Raw genomic sequence first — 23,997 nt, 5'->3', positions numbered from 1 at the left:
TTTACCAAAATAAGTAACTTAAAAGAAGGGTAGATTCCATTCATTGAAAAATGAAAAGTTAGTGATAGCATCAAGATAAGGCAGGCTCCTTTGCTTTGCGTATCAGAGAAGGTATAAAAATGAACAACCAATCATATTGTAAATTGAAAGAGATAAAACCGAATCTAACATGCCAAGCAAGCATCAAACCTTTGCCCACCATAGAGTAGTCTAAAATAATTGGAGGTATAAAAGATGGGAGCTATCTGATAAACAAAGAAATAAAGAATCCTTTTTCTTGTGTGTGTTGAAAATTATTTAGACAAATGAAGACAAGATGAGTGCCTTTACTTTCTTCTTTTAAGCAGCGTCAAGTCAACTAAGTTTTACTTCTCATTTCCACTCAAGAATTTCCCATAAACCATCACTAGAAGCTGTAGGAATATTGTCCCGATTGACGAGAAAAAGTTTTGACAATTTTTTCTTCTTCTTCTTGATTATTATTGGGCAGCCCAAAGGCTTTAAAGTGAAATAGGAATGTTTTAGGGGTGTTCAAGAAACAAAGCATTGGATTCCCGATTTAATTGTTCTTAGCACAGACATTACTTGATGGAAAACGAATGTCACTCCATTGTCAATATCGTACGAATTAAGCCATTTTACTTTTGAAGAATGGTTTGGATGACGTAAACATCTTAATTACTATGCCTTGTCATCATAATTAATGAATGAAAGTTAACTTAAACGTTATTGTTAAAGTTTAAATACGTTTTTATTCTATGGAGATCACATCCTAAAACATAGAAAAAATTGTCCATATTGAGTTATAATACATGTGAGTGAAATTTTATGTAATTAATTTATAGAAAATTAATATAGAAATTAAATGTAACTTCGGTTGGAATAGTAAAATTTTAAAATATATATATTATGAGTTCAAATCTTATAACTTTCATATTATGGATTTATCGAAATATAAAAATATAAATACTCTTAAAATAATCTGAAATTATATAAATTATCATTATTACATATTATTTATTTGAATAAAATAAGTAAAAAAATTGTGGTGTAAATCTATAGCTTTTTCGGTAAACTACAAAAATAAAAATAACCAATTTAGCTAAATTATGTTTTGATTTGTTACATTTTGGTAAATAACGTTATTATTTTATAACATTTTAATCACTATATTATTATATGTTATAAGAGGTGTCACTTATAATTATGTCATGTGTGATTCAATTCCCGATACACCTCTAACAACAAATAATGACACAGTGATTGAAATGTTATTTTTTTTTACAAAATCAAAAAAGCTATTTTGGGATTAGATGGTCTAGGGACAAAAATTTTAAATAAAGTCTTTCTGCTGCTGTTATGTCTTTGGAATAGTAAGATTAAAAATAACAATAGTACAGAGGAGATCTTTTTTTGCTTGCCCAACCCTAACTTGATCTCGACTTTGTCCCGACCCAAACCTGCCCCATTCCATCTCTAATCCTATTATTTTGAAGAGGAGAAAAAAGGAAAACCAAGATCCATAGTTAAATTTAACAATATTTTTCATATATAACGGTTGATTTAAAAAAAAAATCAATAATCGAATTAGATAAATATAAATGGTATAAAAAAGTGAAATACACATCAACCACCAGGAGAGAAAAGAAAGTAATCCACAAATTAAAAATATTAATAATATTGAGACCAGATGGTATCGAATCAGAGTCAGTCATCAATGTTCTTCATGTACTCCTTTGAAAGTTTAGTGTCCATTATTAGCTGTTGCTCCCTCAGGAGAGAATACCCTGATTCAAGTAAAGCCTCCACCGTTTGCTGTTCAATGAAACATCCCCACTCCCAGTCAAATCACACACACACAAAAAAAACTACATTCACTTCTCTTGCGAGCTTCAACTTACTAAAAACAATCTTTCAGAAAGAAAAAAAAAAGGGGGGGGGGTATCATATCAAGACGTTTTTATATAAACTAACAATCAAAAAGCCAGTGGCGGGGGCAAAGACTGAAAAGGGAATTCCACCATGTTTTGATTTGTTCATCACCTGATAGAAGATGTAATATTTTTGAAGTTCTTTTGGCTTCTGTATGTTGTTTTCGGTAGTTATTCTATGAAAAATGATCATGCACTAGTTATTAACCAATTTTCCTTGAAAACTCTGCTAACAGCATATGAATTTGCGCCTCTAAAAGAAAGTTTATGATTACCATACTACCTGCGGGGGAGTATATACGGGGAGCTCTTCATTCTTCTTCCGTCCGAGAAGTTTGTTTCCAAGATTTTCAATTCCTCCAATATCTTCAATCCACTGTAATATGGAAGGAGTAAGATGATGAAAATACATTATATTTACTTGTTTTCTTTGAACCGACGAAAAAATTACGTGTCCAAATGACGGCATAAAACAGGTATGGACATTTTAGATACCTTCCTAACATGGTGAAACTAATAATCACTAACTAGCAAGGTAAAAGCAACAATATTGCACCATGTTAGGTATGGCAATCACTTAAGAAAGAAAATCCACACATAACTTGAGAACACCTTCTATACCTAAATGAAGAGTTACATACCTTTGAAATCGACCGGTCGTATGTTCGAGATCTAAGAGCTCCATAAAAATCTAAGGCTGTCCAAAACCAAAGAGGAAAAACAATTCAATATGCACTCCATGATATAGTCATTGTTTTTCCCTCTACATATTTGCTATAGAAGTGACAGAGAAAATCTAATCATGGAGATCATGCAGGATCTGAATATACCTTGATTGGGAAACGTTTCCACAATAGTTACGACCTCGTCCTTAGATATGTCATCTTTCTCATACATTCTGTGAACAATGTTCACAATATCTTCCTTAGTAGGCTGCCTGTATTACAAATGATGTGTTAGATAATAATGGAATAGCTTGATTTCTTTCTTTGAACCACCACAAGACCATTTGATTGTATTGTATCAACAAAGCACCACAAGGGAAGTAAAAAAGAGTGGAGCTTTAGTATCATGTACCAGTAGAACTTTTCCATCCTTCCATCACGGATCAAGGGAGCATAAATGGTTGAAAAATCATTCCCCGTGACAATGATAGGGACTCTATTTGTTATATCTGATTCTCGCCAATCTTGTCCGATGCTAACTCTGGTTGGATTATCTGACAAATTCATTAAGGTACCAACAACAATCTGATTGTTGACCGTCATTTGAGTATTACCTAGATAAGATGTGAAAAATATATAAAGTATAAGATAACGAATCAGTACATAAGTAACTTTTTAAAACTTATTAAACAAGAGGAAATTTATGAAACTTGAAGCATAATTGGTACAGTTCAAGGTTTTCTGTTCCAGTAAAACATAAGCTCACCAAATCTACCAAGACCAGCATCAATGTCATTGATCATCAGACAACTCATCTTGCCCTGCATTAGTTCAGAAAATTCAAACAAACATGCAATTAAGAACAATTGCAGAAAGTCATTAACAATGATGTGGAACATACAGCATACTGAGTATCTGTAAATATTTATACTGAAAGCTCTGGATATTATTATGGTCATAATTGTTCTATTTTCATGCTAATATGTTTACCATAGTTCTGACTTTCTAAGGCAAGGGAACGACTTTAGCCTTTCCATTCCAATCTCTGTCAGGCACTGATGAACTTAAAATCGGAGATGGAAATAGGAACTCTGACGACAAAGCTTCACTGCTTTCTTGATCGAAAGGTCGTATAGATAGTTGAACGTGCTTGTGCTATTTTGGAACATTAAGGCATTTATTTTGTCCAGCTCTCCTCTAGGCGGAAATAGAATTCAACATCTCAGCTGATCATTTTCATCTTATTTGGTAGATTATTCACAGGATTTTGAGGAGTTCAAGCATTTGCGAAGGCTTTGAGTCAAAGTGGCAAAAATGCTCTCTCACTATCTCTTCTTGTACTCGGATTTTTCTCAACTCTCTTCTGCTCTTTTACATCATTATCATGGTTGAATATTTCATCTTATCATTGTAAGAGGACCGCAATATACTTGAAAAAGATATTGGAGGAGGAGGAATAATCCGTTCGTTGACACATTAAATATCAGTATATCCCTATGCAAAGGCTAATATAACATGCAGATTTTACCATAGGTATTAAAGAGCATTATTAAACTTCATAAACCTAGACATACATATACGAAGAATGAGGGTGGTAAAGCTTCTAACTTGGTTCTGGACCACTTGGGAAGCTGTTCTATAGCGTTCGCGTATCAATTTTCCTGGTTCTCCTGTCAAGGAAACAACAATTTGAATACATCATGTCTTTTCACATAAAAAGGTAATAATAACGGAATGGATCGAATCTCCTTATATTCTTGCAGACAAATGGCAAGGAAGGAAAAACGGTGGAAACCGATCTTACCAGCCCTATCAGATTCTAGTTCCCCCGCAGACATAATTACAGGTTCAATCCCCATAGCCTGAAAAATGAGTTCAGTTTGGAATGTTTTTCCTTGACCTTTTCCTCCCCAGACACCTTCAAGTCAAAATCCAATGTTTCAGAAATAAAATGATTGAGAATTCAAGTTATATACTACATTGGTTTTGCGAGAAATGCCAGAAAAGAATCTGCAGTCCATAAGATATTTAATGCAGTGAAATGTTGTTTCCAGCATAGCTGTTGAAACCATCATCAAGGATTCAAGATTGTTGTGAGCAGTCCTAAGACCCAAACCGTTAAGGACAAATATAACAATGAGAAGTATGGAATTTATACTTAGCACTCCAATATATAAACCAATCCTACCCACAAAAGTAAAAAACAAGTATGTCTAAGCTTTTAAAAATCCCCTCATCCCTTCCCAACCAAAGTAGAAAAAAAAATTCACTTGACTATTTCAAATATATACCTAGAATCAAAGGAATTTTCACGTTGAGAAGATGAGCAAGGTAGTTCTTCACGATGTGGCATGCTGCAGCAAGTAAAACAGGAAAAAAAACAAGTCATCATTCAAGAAGACAAATGATAGGATTATTTCATAAGTTCCAAAATGATAGGATTATTTCAAGAAGACAAATAATAACTATATGACAGGCTCAGCATCAAGTTGGAAAATCAGAGAAAGCTGGCAAGTGGAAGGTCACACATCAGAGATGATAATATCGTGGAATGGTAAAGGGTGATGGATAATAGTATCGACAGTAATATATCGGATTTCTTCTCATTATTAAAGCATATAATAGAAACAAAATAATCTTAAACTCCATGGATATTTCAAAAAACAGAAAATTGAAGGAATGCTCCAGTCACTAATTTCTGCCAGATTTCCTACTTTTCCTGTATCATTCATAGCAATCTTCTCATCTTTGTGCAGTTCCATAAAACTTACCAACTTTATCCTGACAATGAGAAAAGCAAACATAATGCAGTGTTAGCTTCTGACAAATAATAAACACATAAGAAGAAGAAAGGAAATACAATAACAACTTGCTGTCTCTATAGATAACAGCAGAAAAAAAGATAGTGTATATATGTTAACTGCAACTGAATTTAAAGCAAAATTAAGAACTAGACAATGAAAATCTAAGTTCAAACAAGATAGTAAAGTTGAACTGAAAATTATTATTTTATTATTATATGCTAATCACAGCAGAGGTGAATATTTGATAAAGATAAACAAGACCCTGTAAAGCTAATCACATTCTAGTTCAAACCTATCATCAGCCTGAATCATAAAAAGCCACCTTTAACTCAACTTTTCCAAAAGAAATGCAAAAGGAAATTGTTAGCCTGGAAATTTTACCAAGAATACGGGAGCAATGTAATAATCCCCTTGTAGATACTCAAAGGACCTCGTCGCCTTCTGCCTGTAATCAAACACAATATCCGCTACAGATAAAAAAAGAAAAGAAGAGAAAAGATATTCAATTTCATTTCTTTAAAAGGTTTGTCTTAAGTTAAATATAGAAGGAAGAGCAAAGGGAAGAAAATTACAGTCTTTGCCAAGAAAATTCCCAGTGAAAAGATCATCAATCACACCAGCCCTAGCACCAACAGCTATGTTCATGTTATCAGCCTCCTTGCCAAGCCTGTATAGATAATCTCTCCCTTCTGAATCTTTGGCTTCCCAGGAAGACTGCTCTGACAGTCTCTTGGGTTTCTTGGGATTATCAGTATTGCTGTTATCATCGTTGTTTTTTAGTTGATTGGGAGTGGATTTTGAAGAACAAGAAATTGAAAAGGAGGGAACTGGCAAGAGTATCTTTGGAAAGAATGATGGGAGAGTGGAAGGGAAAGAATAAGGCAGTCTGAAGAGAGCCATTTGGAGCCTGGATACTATAAACAGTTGTTTTGGGTTATGTGGTTCTTTTTATTAATGGATAGGTAGGAAAAGTTTTTGGAACATTTGGCGCCACAAACAGACAAGTTACAGTTATGTGACTCTCCTTCTCACCCACCTTTTCGAAATCCAAACGGCTAGAGTTAATTACTCAACTCAAATGACATTGTGTTATGAAAGGACCGGGTTTGGGTCAACCTCAACCATGGTTAGGCAAAGCCGAATGTACCCTTTTCCGGCACGACGAAGGGGAGTTTGACCCTTGACTCCTCTCATGAGGGGAAGTTTCGTGAGTCGATAAAGATTCCTGTTTTCTCAATTACTCGAGCCTTAGTTTTTTTTGTTTACGTTTTGCCGGTAAAATAGCCATTGTTTGGGGAAACCGAAGAGTAGATATTACAGGCGAGCGTGGATTCGGAGACAGTATCCCAACGAACAACTCATGGGAAAGATTTTTATTCCTTTAAATTTAAAAAAAAAAATCATAATATTTGGCAAACAGTACAAGCATAGCAAAATTTGGGCATCTCAAAAAGTGAAATTTTTATTAGATTTTTAAAGTTCTTTTAAGTGGAGTTGTTGTTTTATTTATTCTTTTAGAAGAAGATTTCGGAAAAACTCAAAGGAAAATCAAATAGAGAAGGCAAAATATTATATGAGGTGAATTTTTGGAGTTAAGAAGTTTTTGGACAATAGTGGTCGGCGGTTGACAACCATGCTCATCACTCTTTCATCGGAAACCGGTTTTCATTTCTTAAAATTCAAGAAAATGAAATAGAATGAGTTGTAAAGGTGAAGGAGCGGAAAGACGAAACAATTTATGAAAATAAATTATATAGGGTAAATTTTACCATTAGTTACTAAATTATGGGTAACTTTTCAATTTGGTTACTTAATTAAAAAGTTAAATTTTGGTCATTGATCTATTCGAAAGTTTTCATTTAAGTCACTGAACTATTCAAAAATTTTTATTTAATTTACTGGGCTATTAAGTTTTTTTTTTAAAGTTTCGCTAGCGAGTTTCAAGCAATGATTCGATAATCGATACGATGAATCAGTACCCATTGATAAGTAGAAGAACATGCCTTAGCTCAAAGTCAATATGACTGTTAGTGTTGGAGGTTGAAATTTTTTTTTTAAATTTTGTTCGTAAATTTGTGACATCTAAAGTCATTTCATGAAAAAATTTTGAGTTGTAGAAGAGAAGGAGAAATAAAGTTTTTGATTGATGCAGACAGTGCGAACAGAGAAAGTCATATAGCATCGATTTTAACAGCTTAGTGACTTAAAAGAAAACTTTTGAATAGTTTAATGACCAAATTGTAATATTTTTTGGTTAAGTAACTAAAATGAAAACTTATCTATAGTTTAATAATTAATGGTGTAGTTTACCCAAAATATTAATGTGATTAGTTAGAGACAGAATGAGACTTTTTATTTTCTCAATAAACAAGGAGGCATTGGAGAGAATGATTGAGGAGATAATGGGAGAAGAGTGAAGGTATTTAAGGATTTATAATGAGAGAAAAAGATTTTTAAATATTTTATACGTTTTTAAATACAATATGTCAAGGTATAAATTATGATATGAAATAAAAATATTTTAAAATGACAAAACATTATTTATTTGATATATTAAATCAGTGTTTTATACTTAGATATTATTAATACATAATTTATACTAAAGTTAATTATAATTTTTAAAAAGTATTTTAGATATTATTTTTATTAATTTCATTTTATATTATGATTTTATTTTTAAAAATATTATTAACCTTGATTTGCAAATATTTTGATATAATAAAATATATCCAAACACTCCCTTAATCAAATTTACAAAATTCAAATTATTACTATGGAGCTTTGACTTTGAGGAATTGAAGCACAAGCAGTATTTTTCCCTTATAGTAGAACTGTTTTTCACTTATAGGTATATATGGTTATGTTTTTTTACACAATGGACTATTCAAATGAGCTGCCTATAACTTGGTGCTTTGAATGTCCTAGACAAGTTGGTTTGATTCGTTTGATCGGGAGAATCTAATCTGATGTTCCTTCTGAAGGCTTATACGAAGCTGATGCAAGAAAACATTCTCATGGGTTTTTTACAAAAATATTATAAAAAAATAAAAATTTATCAAAATATTACAACTTTTTTTTTATTTACCAAAATATTATAATTTTTTTTATTTACCAAAATATATAAACTTTTTTTATTTACCAAAATATATAAAAAAAACCAAAAAATAAAAAAAAACCTGACACCAGCCAATTAAATTGGCGGCACCAAAGGTGCCAAATAAATTGGTGGCACCATTGGTGCCAAAGTCATTGGCGGCACTATGGTGCCAAAGGAAAAAAAATGTGTAATTGCTTGCTAAGTCCTCATTATTTATTATTTTCTTTTTATTCCCCTTCAATTTATTTTTTTATTTAATAACTCTATTTTAATTTAATAAACTATTCTCATTTAATAACTCTATTTTAATTTAATAAACTATTAAGTAATACTTAATTTTTTTAAATTAAAATAGAGTTATTAAATGAGAGAATTCTAATTAAGTGACCATCTGCAGTTTCAAGGACCTGACATGCAAATTTACCATTTTGAATTTTGAAAGTGAATTGCGCACTAAAATTGAAATGTGGCTAATTGCCTTCTAAGCCCTCCTTATTTATTATTTTCTTTTTATTCCCCTTCAACTCATTTTTTATTTAATAACTCTATTTTAATTTAATAAACTATTAAGTAAGACCTCCTTATTTATTATTTTCTTTTTATTCCCCTTCAACTCAATTTTTTATTTAATAACTCTATTTTAATTTTATTACTCAACTCAATTTTTTATTTAATAACTCTATTTTAATTTAATAAACTATTAAGTAATAAAATTAAAATAGAGTTATTAAATAAAAATTGAGTTGAAGGGAATAAAAGAAAATAATAAATAAGGAGGGCTTAGAAGGCAATTAGCCACATTTCAATTTTAGTGCGCAAGCAGCAGCAATTCACTTTCAAAATTCAAAATGGTGAATTTCTATGTCAAGTCCTTGAAACTGCAAATAGTCACTTAATTAGAATTCTCTCATTTAATAACTCTATTTTAATTTAAAAAATTAAGTATTACTTAATAGTTTATTAAATTAAAATAGAGTTATTAAATGAGAATAGTTTATTAAATTAAAATAGAGTTATTAAATAAAAAAATGAGTTGAAAGGAAATAAAAATAATAATAAATAATGAGGACTTAGCAAGCAATTACACATTTTTTTTTCCTTTGACACCATGGTGCCGCCAATTTAATTGGTTGGTGTCAGGTTTTTTTTTTAGTTTTTTTTATATATTTTGATAAATAAAAAAAATTGTAATATTTTGATAAATAAAAAAAAGTTGTAATATTTTGGTAAATTTTTATTTTTTTATAATATTTTTGTAAAAAACCCCATTCTCATTATCTTGCTCCTCCAAGCAAGGTTAGTCTGCCATACTCCTTTCTTTTTGGAAAACAATTTCTGGAATTTCTCATATGTGTAGTACTTCTCTAATTTCTTCTATGGCCTTGATTTTAATGTGTTTTCTTTAATCTTTATTGACTTATCGAGATGATGATTTTGTAATTTTTTTTATTGTCAAGAAACAATCGCCAAGCAAAAAAGGGAGCGGTGAAGGATGTGATCAAAGCGTCTGTGCCTGGAAGCTGAATACAGTCGGAAATCAATGACAAGCTAAACAAGTCATTCCGGAACATCTAATCTCTTAACGGACCACCGTAGGGGGTGCATCAGAGAAATCACAACACACGTTAAAGGCAAAGCTTGAATTCCAAAATGCCACTACCCGGAGGTAGTTTTTTTCCTTCTTTTGCTTTATTTTCCCCCTAATTTCTTTATTCTATTCGCATGCACGCTACTAGTTCGTGAATAAACCCAGATTTAAAAAAAAAAAGACTGTTGAAACTCCGGAAATCGGAGAAGAGCCTTTGATGATACGGTGTTTCATATGATTTCGAAACCATCTAGCTGAGAAGGCAACGAAATCTCCATAATAAATAACACACAAACAAAGATAAAACAGAAATCATAATTGTTTGTAGAGATTTAAAAAGGTAAAATATATAAAAAAAAATGGTGGGTAAAAGAGGAAGCCATGGGAGAGAAAAAAAAGGGGAGAGTTGGGAGAAGGGAAAGAAGGGCCTTAGGGTCAGAAAGAAGAAAGTAAAAAGGAACAGAATTAAAATAAATAAAGCTTTTTATTTTTAATTTTATCCTCTCACCGCGTCAAGTGGGAAATTTCCCGCTCATGTATTAGATATTTTTGGGCTTCGGGGAAAATTCCTATTGTAGTCCTTCGCCATTTGACGTGTTTGTAGTCAGGTTTTTTGTCTGCTTCAATTTAGTCCTTGTGCATGAAATCTCAGTCCTATTTCAATTGATCCCTGAGTTATTTTAAGTTTTTATAATATTGAATATTGAGTGATAATTAATTTGCGAATATGTTCTAGGAATAAAATTTTAGTGTTATATATTAGACATTGTTATGGGGGCCACAAACGGTTGACTCTTTTCAATTGTACCCCCAAAGACCGACGTCTTTTTTCTTTAATAATAATGAATTCAATTTAAAAATATATATATGTTCTTGAAATAAAATAAGATAAAATTTACTATTTTGAAACCGCAAATGGTCAGTTGGTTAATTCGTACTCCATAAGTGACCTGTTTATTATTCCATTAAAACAAGCGGGAAATCTACTACCGTCTTTTTTGCTTTAGAATTTTGGATAATTGTCAGTTTAGGTTCTTCGTTGTCCGGTTATTTTGTAAATTGTTCAATTTAATCCCTACGTTTGTGATTTCAATTCGGATTCAATTTGAACCTCATGTTTTTAAAATTTTGATGGATTGCAAATGGTTGACCGATACATGGTGTTCTGCAAGTGGTTGAAGCCCAGTTTCTTTTAAAAGTAAATATATATCTATATATCAGATTTCTCGGAATCGCGGAGGGTCGTTTTGTTAATTCGTATCTTGCAAATGATTTATTAAATTAATAAAAGTGATATTTATGTTTTGTAAATTGAAAAATTCATCGAGCCGTGTCTCACAAATGACTAAGGCGTATTGAGTTTTTCGCCCCAAAAGTTTTTGAGTTTATCTTTTTTCTCCTAAACTAACAATCAAAGTATTTTCAGATTATTTTTTCCAAAATCATTTTCAAACATTTTGAGTCGTAAATAATTAATCGTAGAAGGTATCTTGTAAATGGTTGAGATGTATCTCTTTAAAAATTTAAAGATATGAAGTATGTGAATTTCTTTAAAATTAATTTAAGTAATTATAGTCAAATTAGATAAGAATAACTTAGAATAATAATCAAAATTTTAGACAATACTAATGTGGTATTGTCCATTAGAACAGGGGTTGCATATGTTCAATAAGTGTCTAATCACATTTAATCTAAAATGATTAGTGGTAATTCTATATAAAATATTTTCGTGTCTAGTATGTTTGGATTTTTTTGGTTTGAACCATCACATTATTATTTATTCTTATTTTTTATTCATTTTCTTCGATTTCCATTTTTGTTACGTATATTTGTATATATGAGTTAAAACTAATATTTCTATAATTCATATATACTCATATATAATATGTGTATAAATTAAAAAAATTAAAGATTTTGTATACTGTTACATTAGGCTGCTGCTTTTGAAGTATCAATTGATTGCGTTTGTTTTCGCAGGTTTTCTTCTATCCTTCTTATGTTGTCTTAGTTCTTTTCTTAGTACTCCTTAGTCTTCACCTAGCACACTTACTCTTCCCTTACTCCTACAAAAAATTGTTTATCATGCCTCCTCATACCTCCTATAATAGAGCTACTAAGAAAAGGGCTAGGACGGATGGTGCGTCATCTAGTGCTGTTTATCCATCGTCCGTATCTGATTGCTTCCGCGGTCATGACGATCTTAATAAATTCAAGACTTCCTTTGCTACTCGAAATGTTCATATTTCTCGCCCTATTGACCTTCCCTTTCTTCGCGATGAACTCGATTTTCGACACCTTTCCACCTTGAACGAATGGGGTTGGCTTTATTGCCTCCAACTTACGGGCCCTTGTCATGACAACCTCGTCCGAGTCTTTTACTTTAATGCCGAATTCAAATACGGTGATGATGGTAAAACTGTTACTGCAATCACTTCGTATGTCATGGGTGAGAAAGTAACCATTACCCCTGCCATTTTGTCTCAATACCTTAGGATTCCTCTCGATGGTGATCCGACTTTTTTAGGTTCTTTCCCTTCGACCTTAATCCTTAAAGATGATCATGCTAGTGATTTAGAATTACATGATCGGATCCTTCATCTCATCCTCACTTGGACCATTAACCCTACAAACAAACATGCGATCTTGCGCAAAACCGATTATTGGTTCATTCATTGTTTTCAAACTAAGCATCATCTTAACCTTCCGGTCCTCATGTTCCTTAACATGATTGAGGTTGTTCGTTGGCCCCTCTCTAGCAACAAAACCCTTAAGTATGGCACCTTTCTCTCTTTCATCTTTCGCCAACTTAAACTCAAGGTGTCTGTTGATCCAGGTCGAGCCATCGATAGCTTCATCAATATTTCCTCTGTTCATAGCTGTGGCTACTATAAGGAGGATGGTAAATGGGTTCATAAAGACAAACTACAGGCGGCAGCGGCACAACAATTACAAGGAGAAGTACAACCCGAGGAGGAGGTACTTGCCTTACCTCCACCACCGTCACCTCGCACTTCAGCCATCCTTGATGCCATTCATGGTCTTTCCCAGCATGTAGATGCTCGTTTCGATGCCTTAATGCCTCGGATTTTTTATTTGGAGGATCAAATGGCTCAACTCGTGTCACGTTTCCCACCTCCGCCATCATCAGACGATTAATGGTTGTTTTAGATGTGGATTTTGTGGCTGACTTGTTGATTCTGTTTAGAATTGCTCTCTTTCCTTGTTTTGGTTCACTTTTATGACCTTCGTTTATATTGGATATTATTCTTGTCGACATTTGGCTTTTGTCACATATTTTCGATTTGCATGGTTCTTTTTGTTGGATATTTTGATACCTTGATGCCATGTTAGCTTTTGTTGGGCGGTTCTTGCATGATGTTTATTTTTGTCATATATCATTGAATGTTTACGGAATATCCGACTCTTGATTTCAAATGGTTATTCAATCGGTATTGTTGACTTTTTCATATTACTAATTTTTTTTATATACCAAAAAAGGAGAAGCATTGCTTGTAAGCTATGAAAATTGAATTTCTAAAGTTTTAGTGAAGTAAAATTATTTTAAATTATTTTTTAAATGTATCTAAATCAATTAGAGAATATAAATACAAGTTAAAAATACTTCTTGTATTGAAATCAAGAGAATTCCATTTAGATATTCATTTCTCTTAAGTTTTTTGTACATAATCTTTTAGGTGTTTATTGCAATATCTTTTACCGTTCTAACTTTTATTGTTTAAGTGAGCTAACATTTGTAAGCACACATCTTTGAGAGCTATTTATGGTTTACGCATTTTCTCATTAAAATTAAAACGAGCATGCTTAAGGTTTTTGGGTAGAAAACCGTAACGGAATTGTAAAGAACAATTGAGCCATAAAAACTTAGCTTTGTGAAATGATAGAGATTGCGAAGGTTATACATTTTTCTTAAAAGCTATTAATTTAAATATAATAAATTGGGAAATATTTGGTTGAGGTATAACAAGATAGTAGAGGCAAGTAATCGGGGTCGAATCACTAAATCAATTGCCTAAGTAAGAAAAAATTGCTAAAAATTTAAAATACCAATTCAGCTCCTTCTTTGTATTTTTGGATCGTAAAATATAATTTATTTAACGAGGATAATATTATAATTTTATACTTATTACTTACCTATTCTTTAAAAATATTTTATCCAAACAAACTATTATATATATAATCATTTATTTATTTCACTAAGTCAACCAAATTATTCAGTCCTCGTCACTTTTGTATTTCATTTTTATCAAATAGCTATTCCATTTTTACTTTATTTCATTAGAATGAATCAAATATGTTGTGAGAGCTGCTATTTTTTTGGGTTCAATAATAAATGGGTTGCTATCATATCGACATAATTCACGTGGAATATGGATTGATTAGGTTTGGAAAAATCTACCTTATTTGTTTTGTTTTATGGATGATTAGGTGAAAACTAAAATCTAGTTTATGTTAATGAGACATCAGCAAGAAAATTCAATTGGATGTAGGTCCAAGCCAGGGTTCATGCTAAGCTCCGAAATGACCCTAAATCCAGTAAACTTGACATTAATTTGACTCTAATCGTTTCTTCTCAATGTAGAAATTTCATAGCCTTTTTGCTTTTATTTCAAATCAAGGAAAAATGAATCCAAGACGTGTGGATTCCACTTGTTGAAAGTAATCTGGTAACTTAAAAGTGTGCTCAATTTTGCAGAAATCTCTTTAAAATTACTTTCAGATTGCAGCAAAACAAAGCCAAATGACATTCAGAAAGTGACAATTCTGTACCAAAGCATTTAACAGAAAACCCAAACTTCAGGACAAGTTCTCTTGGTTTCCATCTGAATGCTAAGAGTGACTTCCAATTATTGAAAAAAGAAACACAATATCACTAACTGCTGTTTCTCATTCTTATGTTATCCTTGTCATATCTACATTCTACACTTGTCTTCTCAGTTGCCCTGACAGCCACCATGATAATGAGTCCACTCTGCTCCACACGCATAACAAAATTCGTACTTACACCTGCAACCACAGGCGTCAACAAGATTCGTAATTAGACGCATAACGAAACAGCACGAATTTCTCGAATTACTTTCTAAGCAAGCAAACAAGCATAATTCATAGACTTACCAGCAAGTCATATGTAGGCAACCTTCGGTTCTTTCAACTATGATATGGCAACGAGGACAACGATTCCATTTTTTCTCTTTGGCAAGGTTCCTCACCATCAGGTCTTCACTTCCTCTCTCATCTTCGCTCAGCTTCTGATATTCCTCACAGCTGATCCCTGAATGCCATGAAACTTTACATCGAGCACAGAGCAACCTGTGGCAGTAGGGGCACTCTGTTTCTGCTATGACTTCGTGGTTATCATTCAGCAACAAAGCTGAACAATCCTTGAAAGGACAGTAAAGTTGCCCACCCGTCGCACAAAGTAGTTCGTCGCGTAGTAAATCCCCCCAAAGTTCGATCACCTCTTTAGGAAACCGAGGCTTACACGCTTCAAGCTCCAATGGGACTTTGCAGTTCTCCCTTGGGCACATGATTATGGTTATGTTTTGCTCTAGCCTTGTCTTTACGTATGTGCTAATACAACCAGCACAAAATGAATGAGAGCAACCCGAGATTCTGAACATTTGATGCCTTTCTTTTCTATCATAACATATCTCACAGTAACTTAAGGAGGATGGACCGACTCTTTTTTTAGATTTCCCTGGCTTGTTGTGCTCAGGCATCGACGAACTTGTCACCTTCAACGTTGAGCTTGAGGTTGAGGACGAAGATGAGACGTTTTCTTTGACCGACAAGAATATTGCTTCTTGAAATTGCAACTTTTCAGCTAACAGGGCATCTAGGTCTTCCAAATTACCTCCTTCGTTTCCATCAAGGACTGACCAATAAACCTCTTCTGCAAAATCGAAATCAGATGAAACTTTTGCCATGTTACAAGCACTTAATTACAACACCAATCTTTTTTCCCCTTTTAAGTTTAACTAGCCATTGGTATATATATGGGCGTAGCTTTGAAGCTAACTTGCTAGGAACATGTCCGTTTCTGATTCTAACTTTCGCGTAACTTTCTAGGAAAATGTCCATTACGATCCAAGCAATTTATCAACAAATAAATAAATATAAGTGGATATGAAGCTTTGACTTGTGCTTTTAAGTTTTACCTACATTATTTGCACTTATTTTATTTTTAAATATCTATCTTCAACAGATGTACTTTACATATACGAAGATATAGTATGAAAATCTGATACTCCAAGTATATATATATATATATTTATATTATATACTGTGTCCAAATTTATTGGGTAACTTCGTAAGGGAAATGCCAAGTTCTATTTGACATCTGCCAGGATAACAATGCATATTCCAACAGTTTTGACTTTTCTATGCATTAAATAGCAAACATCCTTTTTGTAACTTGCCTGCGAAGATGTGGTTCTTGCTACAGAATCTTAGTCAAAAAATCTTATGTGATTGTTGTCACTAACCAACAAAAAGCTAAAACACTAGTAGAAGGATGGACCCATCCCAGAAGATGAACAAAGCTTTTGTTATTTTTGTAGATTTTGGTGTGCGTCATAAAAAGGGTAATTAAACATTATCTGCAATGATTCTATTGCTATAGTTCTTAGTACTCATCACCATTAGGGTGAACAAGTTCCTACCTTATTTTATCCTTAATATGGAGCGAAGGCTTTGTTGTCTCAGAAGCCAACATATTGGCACCAAGTGAAAATAGAGATTATACACTTTCTTGTAGAGAGTGATAGGGCACTGAATTAGAACCATAATTAGCTGGAAGGTGATTCGGCTTGCATGGGGTTACGATGGGCCTGGTGCAAATATCTTCGATGTATCTGTTGCGAATGGACTTTGGACCACAAATTTTTAGGCAATCACTACTATATTTATTAAGATGAAAACCTCAAATTTATTAATTGATATATGATTTCCATTATATTTGTTAACCCACAGTGCAGCAAGGGGAGCTCAATCCGAGTCACCAGTTCAGAACTTTAAGCACGCCTGGCCCTTTACCGACTTTCATGTAGCACGGCTGAACCTATGCCGGTGCAGGTCAATTACAAACACGTAGCCGTGATATTGAATAGAAGTGCGAGATCGATAGTAGACGGAGACCTCATATTGTGTACTAAAGAATTGATTTCCTTCTCGCAGAGGAAGAGAAATTCCTACGAGAGAACGAAACAAGGAGATTCACTGCACTTGGAATGTCCTTTATGAGAGTGGGACATTAGCCGTTCTGCTTGCTTGCTTCTACTTTGAGACCAAACTTGCAAGTTTGGTTCTTAAAAGTTATCCCAAGGGTATATGAATATTGGAAAGTGCCTAAAATTATATAATGTAATTGACCAAAGATCTATATGTAAGATTGGCACAATACTAGCACACAAAGGAACTTCAGCAGCAAAAAAGGAGCTATTTTTCTCAGTATAGCTATATTTGCCTTCCCCTGTTAAAACTGATCAGAAAATAGTACAGCAAACAGAATGCAGTAGCACAGGAAAAGAAAAGGCTGTGACTGAGTTTATGTTCTTCCTTTTTCTAATTTCAACTTTATTCTCCTCTTTTAATCCCACCTAAATAAAACAAGTTTCTTTTAAGGTTTTATCTATTTTGCCTAAAAAAAATGAATCCTTTTCGATTAAGAATTGTTATGAAAGGGTATTTTAGCAGTTTAATCTTTTGCTAGGCTTTAGTGAAATACTAAGATTGCTAACCTGTTTCTAGAGCTTTTTCTTTCATAAAGCTTCTAGGATACAGTTCATAAGGTTCAATGCCTGTGTTTTAATGTGTATTTTAGCATGTAAGTTGAACACAAAGACTACCACAATGAACCACAATCTTCATCAATCAAGAACAAGCTCCAATGGATAAACATCATTCACAACTAAGAGTAATAACAAACAAATTCTCAGTACTAAATCGAACAAATAGTTCATACCTCATTACATCAGTTATATCTGATGTGTCATAAACTAAGAACATTAGACCAAATTAAACTTACTGCACATCTGATGCAAATAGTTTCTTTAAAGAGACTAAAAACAACTTAAAAGATGATAACATTTACTGTGGTATTGTTGAGTTGTTGTGTTCTTAATCCCTTTGGCAGCCACCATGAGTGTTACTCCACTTTTCTCCGCAACCATAACAAAACTCGAACTGACACCTGCGACCAAAATCATAGGACAACTCCCTTATCAACTCCAAGTACTCTTTTTAAGAAGCTTTAAATCATTTTCAGTTCCGTAAGTCTAAAAGAGTCTAGTTTAAACACATCTATATGAGCTCAAGGGAATTAATCACGTTCCAGCATATAGAGCATAAAAAAAATCTAATATCCAAATTCCAAAGACAAGGACAATCATTCAGTATCATTGATGAATAGTATTACAAATGACTAGAATATTAACTGACCTGCAAACCATGTGTGGGCAACCTGCTGTTCTTTCAACATAGTATTTGCACTTGGGGCACCTAGCCCATTTATTCTCCTTGGCAAGTTCCCTCACCATGAGATCTTCTCTCCCTCTTTCATACTCATTCAGCCTCTGGAAATTCTCACATGCAATCCCCGGATGCCATGGCACACAACACTGCGCACAAAACAATCTGTGGCAGAATGGGCACTGCGCTTCTCTAATAACTTCACCCCCATCATTCAGCAGTGAGGCTGAACAATCCCTGAACGGGCAATAAAATCTCTGGGATGCACTAATAAACTCCTGACAGAGAGCATCTTCCCACCGATGGATTACCACCTCGGGAAGCAGAGGCCTACACTCATCGAGTTCCAAGACAGTCTCGCAATTCACTCCAGGGCACCTTACTACGGTTAAGTTTTCTTCAACCCTCGTCGAAACATGCTTGCTAATGCAATCGGAGCAGTAAGAGTGGTTGCAGCTTTGCGTAATGAACATCTGATCGTTTTCTTTCCTTTCGGCGCAAATCTCGCAGAAGCTTAAGGAGGATTCACCGGTTTCCTCTGTTTCCATCTCCAGTAACTCGGGCAGAGGCACGGCTTGGATTAACAGGGGTGATGAAGCATGGGCGATGCATGGGTTGCAGATGTCATTGTTACCCATTTTGGAAAAGACGGTGGATGACATGAGAGCCTCTTGAAACTGCAACTCCTCGGCATACTTTTCGTCAGATGGTGGAAAGATTTCATGTTCGTCTTCATCAAAGAGTGCCGAGTAGTAAAAATCATCAACAAAATCAAGATCAGATGATGGTGTGATTTGTGCCATGATGGGTACCGAAAGACTGACTACACTCCACAAGGTTCAATTGTTTTTTTTCTTTTAATAAAATGGAGTAAACGGCATGGCTTTTCAAGTAATTTAGCAATGAAGAGCCCTACCCTGATTCAACTACTTCATTAAGTGGTAACGTCCCCGTTAATCGATAAATCTTGACTTCTTGACTTCTCTAAAGCAAGTACTTCATGTACAAGTTGAACAAGCGCCTTTATTGGTTTTAAGTGGGAAATAAAGCACATATATTTCTGCACAATTATAATTATACCACTATACAATTCGAATTCGTATATATAATTCTATAAGCTTCATTTCTTTTACTAATTTTGTAGGGAAAAGTTTAAGTCTTTGAAACCATGAATCTCTTCATAGTTATTAATTTAGGTATGTTCAAATGTTTTAACTTTCTTAGAGATTGTTTTTTTTTAATAATCTCTCAATATTCATTCTTAGTACATAAACTACATTGAAAACTTTATTTAATTTCCCAAAAAAATTTAGAATCAGATTCTTTTTATACAACATTTGAATATTAATATTTATTATTATTGCTCTTTGTTCTACAATGCAATGTTCCAGGTATAGGATGACTTAGTATTTCTTCATTCAGTCTCATCCAATCAAAATGGCTTCCTTTTTTATTAGATGGGTTGCTTTCTTGATCTTGATAAATTGTGAAATAAAAAAGGTTCATTTTATCAATTATTTGATAATTCTTAACGACAGTCTTAATATTTTTGTTACTCTTGGTACTGGTACCGACCCAGGACTCAATATCGACCTTATTTCTAAGACAAAAATGAAGAATTCTCCGATTAAAAAACTTTATGTGTGAAAAATTCCCCATAGCATCTAGGATATCGCCTTATCCTAGATAATTACTCGAGTATATGCTTCAACAGGAATCACGCACACAAGGGTGGATTGATACAATATAAACCTCTGGTAAAATCGCCCCCTAACCTAGCGGGTAAAGTACATTACATAATCCGTTTTAGGGATTGGTGACTTACCCATTCCGTGACTTTGGCACTGGACGTTCCAAAAATGGGTACTATCGGGTTGGGTGAATTCAATAATAGACGTCTGGTGGCATTCCAGCTTTCCTTCTCCTTTCAGGATCTATTCGAAAGAGAATCCAGTACTTCTCGGCGTAGAAGAAAATTAAAAGGGTATAATAATTTATTTGATACTTTAATTTTACAAAAGGAAAATTTATTTTAACCCTTTATTTAATTTTTTTATTGCCACATAGATGATACATTAATATTCAATTAATTTTTATGCAACGTCGTGTGAAAAATTAAATTGATGGATAAAATTATTTGTTTTTGTAAAGTTAAAAGGCCAATTAAAAATCACTGTCGTTTCAACTTCTTTCCAGTGTCTTGACATGTGTAAATCGATATTTAAGTTTGTGTTGGATATCCATTTGATACAACATGCGAATTTAAATCATGTGATTCTCATCCTTACCCTCAATATTGTATCAAAAAAACTTTTTTTTAATAAACATAAAGTACCCATGTAATTATCATGAAGAAATTATGAAATAATAGTTGGTTCTTATAAACAAATAGCACCCAACCCTACAACGCATCCACAGGGATATATAATCCTACACTGATATTACTTTATGAGTTGCAGTAAAGTCTTAAAAGCTGGTGGTTTGAATGTTTTCAATCTCCATTTTCATTGGATTTGCTTGGAAGCTTTCCATTCTCCAAACTTGAATCTTCATCAATGCCGAGGTTGCTGTTGTACTGATATGGAGTGTGCTCCTCCTCCAATAGGCCGGACATGGCAGGTTCAGGTTCCCCTGTATGTAAAGGACTTGCGCCAGATTCCTTCAACTTGTGATCAAGCTCTTTCACTCTTGCTTCCAGAATTTTAATTTGATCCTTATAAAAGATCTCCTGGGATTCCACCTGAGAAATTACGCCACTCAAGTTTCAGTTACCTATATGTATTATATAGTAGCTAACAACCTTATGCATAAAAGGAAAATTTTGTGTGGAATTTGTTAAAAGAGTATTATTACCTCTTCTTTGTTATCTTCATGCAGTGATTTGACCCTTCGTTCAAATATGCAGATGTCCTTCATTCTCTGTTGCAGGTTCCTACTTAGATCATCGACTGATCTTTCAAGAGTTTTTGCTCGTTTTATTTCTTCTTCAAGCTTATCCTTGAGCCGGATAAGTTGCTGGCTATCCTCCCTCATTTTCTTGATTTCATTCAGAACCGCTTCTTGATATGATTTGAGCTCATATTTGAGCTTTGATTTACCTGATCAATAGTAATAGCATGTCAATCACTTGAAGAGAATACGAACTGGAAGCAAGTGTAAATCTCATACACGTTAGTTTGAGATTAAATCAGTTAAAATGATCCAGGGCATTTACTTAGAACCTTTAACAGTATGAATGACAAAGAGCACCTTGGCAATGCTGGTTGAAGCAATCCAGGTCCTCTTTCACTGCCATGAAACCATAAAGTTGGCGCTCTCCTCCTGGCAGGACTTCGTTTGTACAAGAATTCCAAGCAAATTTATCCAATCCTTGGTCCAAAAAATTCTGATGCAGTCGTTCGGCTTCTAAATAACCTACCGCCGAGCTCTCAAAGATCAAGACGCTCAAACCACGGTGACCTTGAGGACCATAGGAATGTTGAGCCTTTAAAGCAGGAAACGAGCTGAAGTGCTCAAGAAGCTCATGACTTCCCATGCCAACAAACTGAAAGAAGTTGTAAATTGCATGCATATTAGATAATATAATGTATATTACAATTTTCAATTTAATCAGTGCTAGAAACCAGCATCATTGGTTCAACTATTAAAAACCAAAAGATTTTCTGATCATTTTTACCTTTCCATCCTTTGAATTGCTTGTCATTGTGTTCATAATGACAACCATGGGAGGCCAAACTACTTGATGATCTCTTGCCTCCTCTTTTAAACCTTTCCAAGTACCAACAATTGGGTCAGCAGGAGGAGAAACTGATGTTCCCCTAATGCACAACTCCCCTTCTAGAAGCATCGCGAGCTCTTGATGTAACTTCACCCTTCTCGATCCAATCTTTTTGGAATGTGCTATCAGGTCACTAATGCTTCTGTACCATTTGATGGCACCTGGACCACCTTGGCATGCTGGACAGTGCCACAGGGTTTGATCAATCTCCTCTGCATTCAAGGCGTCCATTCTCTCAAAAAATTCCTTAAACCATTTACTCTTCTTGCGACTCTCGTAGCTCTTTTGACTATCATCGGAATCAAAGTCATCCTCATCATCCAAGGACTCGCAATCATCTTCGTGAACAGCACTTGTGTCGTCATCTTTTGAACCCTTTAAATGATTAGGATGCCCGAGATCAACCTGCTGTTTGTCAACACTGTTTCCACCCCTGCTTTCGGATTTCCATTTGGAGACCAGCAACCAGCCATCATCTATGGCTTTGCCTTTACCCTTAGGATCTTCAATATTACCAGTGCCAACAAGAGGACTGCCTTCACCCCAGGAACTGGTTTTTGCATGAAATTCCTTGCTGGAGAACCAATGTTTCAGATATTAGTTAAAATATGTATTTTTCCATCTGTTACAAATAAGTAAAAATCACTGACCTGGAACTGGTTTGAGGAACATCTCCCACCCTTCTTCCCCTAATGTTGTGCCACCCTGTAGGTTTCCTCCACCTGAAACGGTCTCTTCCTTTGTCATCCCAGTTTATCCTCTGTTGCTCAATGTAACCAAACCTCTGCTGGGGACGCCATCTTGCTGACCCCTGTTTATTGAACGACTGAGGCTCATGAATCTCTGAGACATGGGAGATAGCACATTCCGTGTTGGATAATCCATGGCTGACAAGACACTCAAGTTTCTGGTTGGCTTCACTAGCTGCATCTTCCAGCTCCTTTTCAGAACCCATCATGGACTCCTTCAGGATCTCCTGGAGCTGCAACTCTTCAGCAAATGTAGCATATGAAAGCTCGAAAATATCCTTCTCGTCACCAACTCCATAGATCAGATCAAATGCTAATTCGTTGGCCATATTAGTAATTCCGAGTAAAGGATCGATCGAATTCAGTCTATTCAGTTCTTCACAAAAAATGACCATCTATCTAGCTGCTATATATATATATATGACTTGATTCCTAATGTCTTTCTCTAAAACTTGGCAAAGAAGTTCCTATAATTGGACACAAGCTACTTCGTTAAAGGATTAATTATTTTACAAGTTGATGCTAAAAGATTTAGTCCACGCCCCTTTATGATTAACATTACAGTACAAAACAACTTAGCTGAGAAGAAGTTTTGTTCATTGGGCACTTCCTACTTCTTTAAGGAGGATTATATATATTGATTGATCGCCTATATGTAGATTTATTCCTCCTTTAGACAAATATGGCCAGCACCCCAATATTTTGGTGTTGAAACTTCGTTTTTTAGTTTTTAGGCACGAAAACTACTTCGAAGTTTACTATCCTTTGATTTGATTGGATTGCACTGGCAATTGGGTTTATTATAGCGATTGAACTTTATTTTTCTTTTTGGTGGCGTGGTAATTAAGTTGTTGGAAATGTAAAGATGAAATCCGAAAGGAAAAGAAATATAAAGATT

The 23,997-nt window shown here is 34.1% G+C and overlaps 5 protein-coding genes across 8 annotated transcripts; 1 reads left to right on the top strand and 4 right to left on the bottom strand.

The window, feature by feature from the left end:
* Window positions 1-1,562: 1,562 nt before the first annotated feature.
* Window positions 1,563-6,340, bottom strand: LOC105768743 (ribulose bisphosphate carboxylase/oxygenase activase, chloroplastic). Its single transcript, XM_012588883.2, has 12 exons — window positions 5,973-6,340; window positions 5,782-5,867; window positions 5,368-5,377; window positions 4,888-4,950; window positions 4,401-4,514; window positions 4,205-4,266; window positions 3,363-3,417; window positions 3,009-3,210; window positions 2,762-2,868; window positions 2,573-2,628; window positions 2,215-2,307; window positions 1,563-1,815 (listed from the first exon to the last, which is right to left on the bottom strand). Exons 1-12 carry the CDS (start codon window positions 6,298-6,300, stop codon window positions 1,708-1,710), a joined length of 1,284 nt encoding a protein of 427 aa, XP_012444337.1. The 5' UTR covers window positions 6,301-6,340; the 3' UTR covers window positions 1,563-1,707.
* Window positions 6,341-9,703: 3,363 nt separating this feature from the next.
* On the top strand, window positions 9,704-13,458 carry LOC105768745 (uncharacterized). 4 transcript variants are annotated; one of them, XM_012588886.2, is made up of 3 exons: window positions 9,704-9,793; window positions 9,955-10,163; window positions 12,063-13,458. In XM_012588886.2, the coding sequence occupies exon 3, from the start codon at window positions 12,168-12,170 to the stop codon at window positions 13,239-13,241; it is 1,074 nt and encodes a 357-aa protein (XP_012444340.1). In that variant the 5' UTR covers window positions 9,704-9,793; window positions 9,955-10,163; window positions 12,063-12,167; the 3' UTR covers window positions 13,242-13,458. The 4 variants fall into 4 exon arrangements, with proteins under 4 accessions (XP_012444340.1, XP_012444341.1, XP_012444342.1 ...); XM_012588887.2 differs by having other exon boundaries at window positions 9,761-9,853; XM_012588888.2 differs by lacking the exon at window positions 9,704-9,793 and adding an exon at window positions 9,830-9,850.
* A 1,333-nt stretch (window positions 13,459-14,791) lies between these two features.
* On the bottom strand, window positions 14,792-16,114 carry LOC105771368 (E3 ubiquitin-protein ligase RSL1). Its single transcript, XM_012592809.2, has 2 exons — window positions 15,219-16,114; window positions 14,792-15,110 (listed from the first exon to the last, which is right to left on the bottom strand). Exons 1-2 carry the CDS (start codon window positions 16,028-16,030, stop codon window positions 15,038-15,040), a joined length of 885 nt encoding a protein of 294 aa, XP_012448263.1. The 5' UTR covers window positions 16,031-16,114; the 3' UTR covers window positions 14,792-15,037.
* Window positions 16,115-17,947: 1,833 nt separating this feature from the next.
* On the bottom strand, window positions 17,948-19,498 carry LOC105771155 (E3 ubiquitin-protein ligase RSL1). Its single transcript, XM_012592566.2, has 2 exons — window positions 18,543-19,498; window positions 17,948-18,294 (listed from the first exon to the last, which is right to left on the bottom strand). Exons 1-2 carry the CDS (start codon window positions 19,373-19,375, stop codon window positions 18,222-18,224), a joined length of 906 nt encoding a protein of 301 aa, XP_012448020.1. The 5' UTR covers window positions 19,376-19,498; the 3' UTR covers window positions 17,948-18,221.
* Window positions 19,499-20,887: 1,389 nt separating this feature from the next.
* LOC105765887 (protein SUPPRESSOR OF GENE SILENCING 3 homolog) lies at window positions 20,888-23,467 on the bottom strand. Its single transcript, XM_012585156.2, has 5 exons — window positions 23,001-23,467; window positions 22,249-22,924; window positions 21,822-22,116; window positions 21,426-21,670; window positions 20,888-21,312 (listed from the first exon to the last, which is right to left on the bottom strand). Exons 1-5 carry the CDS (start codon window positions 23,426-23,428, stop codon window positions 21,064-21,066), a joined length of 1,893 nt encoding a protein of 630 aa, XP_012440610.2. The 5' UTR covers window positions 23,429-23,467; the 3' UTR covers window positions 20,888-21,063.
* Window positions 23,468-23,997: the final 530 nt, after the last annotated feature.

This window comes from Gossypium raimondii, chromosome 5 (genome assembly GCF_025698545.1).
Source record: "Gossypium raimondii isolate GPD5lz chromosome 5, ASM2569854v1, whole genome shotgun sequence".
Taxonomy (NCBI): Eukaryota; Viridiplantae; Streptophyta; class Magnoliopsida; order Malvales; family Malvaceae; genus Gossypium; species Gossypium raimondii.
The sequence above is the reverse complement of the archived record's forward strand: the minus strand, read 5'-3'. Positions and strand labels throughout refer to the sequence as shown.